This window comes from Primulina eburnea, chromosome 3 (assembly GCF_022965805.1).
Source record: "Primulina eburnea isolate SZY01 chromosome 3, ASM2296580v1, whole genome shotgun sequence".
Taxonomy (NCBI): Eukaryota; Viridiplantae; Streptophyta; class Magnoliopsida; order Lamiales; family Gesneriaceae; genus Primulina; species Primulina eburnea.
The window spans coordinates 48,514,827-48,520,611 of NC_133103.1; the positions used below are offsets into that span (position 1 = coordinate 48,514,827).

General features: G+C 40.9%; 1 protein-coding gene across 2 annotated transcripts; it reads right to left on the reverse strand.

Annotated features, from left to right (window-relative positions):
• Window positions 1–1,193: 1,193 nt before the first annotated feature.
• Window positions 1,194–2,064, reverse strand: LOC140827764 (glycine-rich protein-like). 2 transcript variants are annotated; one of them, XM_073190586.1, is made up of 3 exons: window positions 1,861–2,064; window positions 1,511–1,636; window positions 1,194–1,468 (listed from the first exon to the last, which is right to left on the reverse strand). In XM_073190586.1, exons 1-3 carry the CDS (start codon window positions 1,952–1,954, stop codon window positions 1,356–1,358), a joined length of 333 nt encoding a protein of 110 aa, XP_073046687.1. In that variant the 5' UTR covers window positions 1,955–2,064; the 3' UTR covers window positions 1,194–1,355. The 2 variants fall into 2 exon arrangements, with proteins under 2 accessions (XP_073046687.1, XP_073046686.1); XM_073190585.1 differs by having other exon boundaries at window positions 1,194–1,636.
• Between the last annotated feature and the right edge of the window lie 3,721 nt (window positions 2,065–5,785).

Below are 5,785 nucleotides of genomic sequence, written 5' to 3' on the forward strand. Positions count from 1 at the left end.
ATATTCTTTCCAAAATTGGGAGATGTTCCTTCCATAAATATCGAGATACTCCTTCCATAATTATTGATATGATTCCTTCTTGAGAAAAACTGTCTTGTATGTAATATTTCCTTCCAATTTGATTGATATTCAGCCTTATTTCGAAATTAATACATGGTTTGTACTGAATTTTGAATCTCATGTATTTATTGGCATAAAATTTCCAATACCATGTATTATTTAATATTTTCAAATTTATTATAACTCGAAAATAAATTCTTATACATGTCTATATTTAATTAATTACATGCCCAAAAATTTGGGTTCTCACATCGGGTCCCCACACTGCAAAATGCTGGAATTTCAGGGTTCTCACATTAACACTATAACAAAATATTCATAAATATTTTCAATCTAATTATTATTGGTGGACTTTTCAGGTTCAGTATATGCTACATTCAAGGCGCGTGACTTTTTTTTTAATATAAAAAAGCGTCCCTTTATTATTATTATTATTATTATTATTATTATTATTATTATTATTATTATTTTATCTAAAAGAACGGTGATATGGTCCATTTAGCGGTTCACCATTTATTTTTTTATTTTAAAAATAGGAGAGTTATATTTCAAAAAATAATTGCTCACTTTATTTTTGTAAAATTCTTTATTTAATTAAATATTCGGTTGTTTAGTTTTAAGAAAATAAAACAAGTTGTGTGCACGTTGGTTCACTTGAAGATTTTTTTATTATTTTTAGAGTAATCTTACACGAATACATTAATTCATTATAATTTGATAGTTTATGAATTTTAATTTATTATGTTAAACAAGTAAATCCGTAATTTAGTAAAAATCGATATCATTATGAATATGTGTTAGTGCTCAACATCACCCGCCCTTACCTATTATAATAATAAAAATTGTAATATAAAAAATATTAAATGGTAAATAAAATGACAAAAAAATTACAAACTCTGAATTTTTTTTTTATCTTTATTACGATCGAAAATGTATTTAAAAAGGAGTGAATAAACAATCTTGATATATTTGAGATCCAAAACCACGTGCTTATAAGTTCTCTAATGATCATCTTTGATTTCATTATAAATCTGGTTTGCTATTTTTTATTTTTTTTGTCGATTATTATTGTTTTCAATAATTAAGATTTGAGGTATTAATGCTGATATAAACCATAAATAAAACACAGTGTCTTAAGTTTGGTAGTGCAACAAAGTTGCACAGTGCAATCAATTACTTTCACACATGATCTTTACCATTACATGAACAGATTACATTATACATAATTCATCCATGCAATTCTTTTATTCATTAACATTCTTCACACACATTATTTGAGAATTATCTTGGCAGATTTAGTTGTGTGTTTCTGCTTCAACAAAGTCGGCATCCACAGCTTGCCCGGCGTAGCTGCAGCACCTGCAACCCCCATATCCTCTTCCGCAGCAGCCATAGCGGCAGCGTCCACCTCCGTATCCACCACGCCCACCTCCGTATCCACCGCGCCCACCTCCTCCATATCCGCCTCGGCCGCCTCCTCCATATCCGCCTCTGCCGCCGCCTCCATATCCCCCACGGCCGCCTCCATATCCACCACCATATTGATCTCCGACTTCAGTTGCCTCCGTTTCCTTGGCTGTATAAATCAGATTAATTAGCATAGTGTAACTTCATTATGCATTGAGTATGAAAGTACATTATGCAAAATAACATTCACAACTTAGAAATGCACGGCTTGATCTATATATCATGGTTGAATTAATCGTCATGATTGATCCATTCAGTATATATGTCACAATATGTAGATAGTATGAACAAAACCGAAATGTAAATTATATTTCAAGTAAATTAAATGCTTACCTGTTTCAGCCAACTCTCTTGCTGCTACCTCAGAGGAAATGAGAAGAGCCATGGCTACGAAAAGGCCGAGCAAGACAAGTGCTTTGGAAGCCATATTGAATTCAAATTTTTGATGTATTTGGTTTGGTTTGGGATGGAAAAAATGGTGAATATGTCCCCGTATTTATAGATATATTATGTGAAGCACAAGATTTTTGGTATAATTTTAAAATCTTAGATTTTATGTGAGATGTGGCGAGTAGGCCCATAACTTAATTGGTTGGGCGTTGAAGGCTGACTTTAATGCGCATGTATACGAACTCCATCTTATCTTTGATTATTTTTTTGTTTAAGTTTGGATGAATAAAATCCATATATATATATATATATATATATAGTTTTTGTTATAGTCATTAAATAATTGGATTGAATTTAGTAAATTGAATTCTGATGCGATCCGAGTGAAATAGGTGAGCCAGGTAAGGTGCTTCACCGGATCTGCTATCAATAATGTTGTTCAGGAAAATGAGCACAGTAGATGGATATGTGAGTTATAGCTTCCACTGTGACCTGCATACAAGGAGATGAACTCGTGAATGGGCGTCGGAGAGGTGTCCGGCGTGGCCACTCCGATGCTTAAGTCAGCATGTTGAAGATGATAACCAGTGTAGCTTAGATAAAAGTAAAGGCTACTGGGGTAAATATGTGTGTTAACATATGTATTGGTGAAAGAATCATTCTCCAGAACTAGAGAAAAGAAGAAGACGAAAACCGAAGTCCCCCAAATAAATTACATACCTGCTATTTATAGGAAGGAAAATCAAGGATTACCTCGATTTGCGCGTACACCTACCACTCATAGTCTTTGATGTTGACTTCCTGTCAAGCCACCTTATTTTCCCATCATGTCACATCAATAAGATTCTTTCAGGCACGTTTCTCGAGACAAGATCTTATCTTCTAAACCACTCGAGTGCGGCACTGTTATCGAGGTGTCCGGGTAGAATGCCTCCCGGGAGTTTTATACAAGAGCCCGGGCCTATGACTGCCCGGACAATAGAGCATGGGCTTGCAACTGCCCGGCTCCAGAAGAATCCATCTGCAGACTCACTCGGATTTGGGAATCCATTTGATATTCCGGATCATCCATGACCCGGGCTCTTACGGGGGTATCATCACACATCCCTAAAATAGTCGGGCTAGAGTCATACTCGTTGTCCTGATCAGTCATGCTTGGATTCCCAAAGATATAATCAATATTGTTCTTTAAAAGCATCGGGGGCTTCATGTCTCCCAGAAATGAGATGAAATGCCAGAGTCTTGTGTCGCATGGACTTGAGATAAGATGTCGGGGCCTCATGCCTCCCGATCTTTTCATATGATGTTGCGGCCTCATATCTCCCGGACTTAAGTATAACATGTAGTGACCTCATGTCTCGGGCTTTAAAATAGGTTGCCGGGACCTCATATCTCCCGGACTTAGGAATGGTCGAGGTGCGGAGCCCCGAGCCAGGTTTGAGAACCCTGTGCTTATAAATAACCAAGGTGCGGAGCCTTGGGCCGGGAAGCATGTCCCGGGACTTGGGAATGGTCGAGGTACGGAGTCCCGAGCCAGGTTTGAGAATCATGTGCTTATAAATAACCAAGGTGCGGAGCCTTGGGTCGGGGAGAATGTCCCAGGACTTGGGAATGGTCGAGGTTCGGAGCCCCGAGCCAGGTTTGAGAACCCTGGGCTTATAAATAACCAAGGTACGGAGCCTTGGGCCGGGGAGCATGTCCCGGGACATGGGAATGGTCGAGGTGCGGGGCCCCGAGACAGGTTTGAGAATCCTGGGCTTATAAATAACCAAGATACGGAGCCTTGGGCCGGGGAGCATGTCCTGAGACTTGGGAGTGGTCGAGGTGCGGAGCTCCGAGCCAGGTTTGAGAACCCTGGGCTTACAAATAACCAACGTGCGGAGCCTTGGGCCGGGGAGAATGTTTCAAGACTTGGGAATGGTCGAGGTGCGGAGCCGCGAGCCAGGTTTGAGAACCCTGGGCTTATAAATATTCAAGGTACGGAGCCTTGGGCCGGGGAGCATGTCTCGGGACTTGGGAGTGGTCGATGTGCGGAGCCCCGAGCTAGGTTTGAGAACCCTGGGCTTATAAATAACCAAGGTGCGGGGCCGGGGAGCATGTCCCGGGACTTGGGAATGGTCAAGGTGCGGAGCCCCGAGCCAGGTTTGAGAACCATGGGCTTATAAATAACCAAGGTACGGAGCCTTGGGCCGGGTAGCATGTCCCGGGACTTGGGAATGGTCGAGGTGCGGAGCCCTGAGCCAGGTTTGAGAACCCTGGGCTTATAAATAACCAAGGTGCGGAGCCTTAAGAAGAGGAGCATGTCTCTGGACTTGGGAATGGTTGAGACGCGGAGCCCCGAGCCATGTTTGAGAACCCTGGGCTTAGCAGATGACCGAGGTACGGGTCCTCGGGCCAGGGTACGGAGCCCTGGACTTAATGAGCAGCCAGGGCACGGAGCCCTGGGTCTTGGATTGGTCGAGGTGTTGAGCCCCGAGACAGGGTACGGATCCCTGGACTTTAGCAGATGGCCGAGATATGGGTCCCTGGACCAGGGTACGGATCCCTGGACTTAATGAGCAACCAGGGTACAGAGCCCTGGTTCTTGGGATAATGTGCCGAGGCCTCGTGCCTCCCGGACTTAAAAGAATGTGCCGGGGTCTCGTGTCTTCCGGACTTTAGATAATGTGCCGGGGCCTCGTGTCTTCCGGACTTAATATATGGTACCGGGGCCTCATATCTGTGAGAACCTGAAATTCCAGCAGTAGCAACAGCTGTCCAATTTCAGCAGAAGCTAACAATTCCAGCAGCAAATCATATTTCAGAAGATGATATTTTACAGCAGACAGAATCCAGCAGACAAAATCCAGCAGCAGAAGAGCGAGCGAATTCCAGCAGACAGTTACTGATTCAGCTTATGAGTTGTAACTGAAGCATTTAACACGAAATAATGATTGTTAATGTCAGATTATGGCCCTTAATTGGGAGGCTAACAGTCAGAATTTCACCTATAAATATCACCCTCAAACATCTGAATTGGTTTACCAAAATCTTGAGTTATCACTTGAAATTAGAGCTAAGAGAGTGCATTTTTCGAAGCTGTAAAATCCAGTAGCAAGGCAAGCAGATTTCCTGACTTCAACCGAAATTCTTTAAGTAAATTACGGTAAGTGGGCTTATGTATAAATATCTTGAAAACCGTTTGATGATTTCTGATTTAAAGCAAAGTACTCTTGATTTCTGTTATCTGATTGTGAAGCACTGAAACGTAGTGAACTAATGGTAGGAATATATATTCTGAACATTACTGATTACTGAATACTGATTACTGGCCTCACCCCTTAGAGGAGAGAACATATAGGGGACTGATATCAGTTTAGCCATGAAATTCACGAACGTGCTCAGTGCTTATTTGATAAACTTCTGATTTCCGATTACTGAATGCTGATTACTGATTTCTGAACACTGAACACTGAATTCTGTTATGAAAATAAGAATTTCTATATATTTTCGTATTACTGTTCTGTATGAAAATGACTTCGAAAACTGTGAGTTATTCCCACCCCCGCTTACTGAGTGACAACCATATCACTCACCCAACAAAAGATCTCAGATAAGAACGATGAAGAAAGGCTAGAAGAAGAGGAGCAGATTCAGTTCTGGGGCTGGTGAAGAAGATGGTTAATTCTCAGTTTTATTTATGTTGTTTTCCGCTGCGTCTGTAAGACATTGTGATGTCTGGTTTTACATTTCCGCTGTAAAACATTAGTTATTCGAGTTTGTATCAAACATTGAAATATTCAGTATTTATGAATAAAAGACTGGTTTCTGAATTTCGTACTTCTGAGGCTTGTTGTTTTCGAATGTAAATTTGAGATCAACGCAGGTG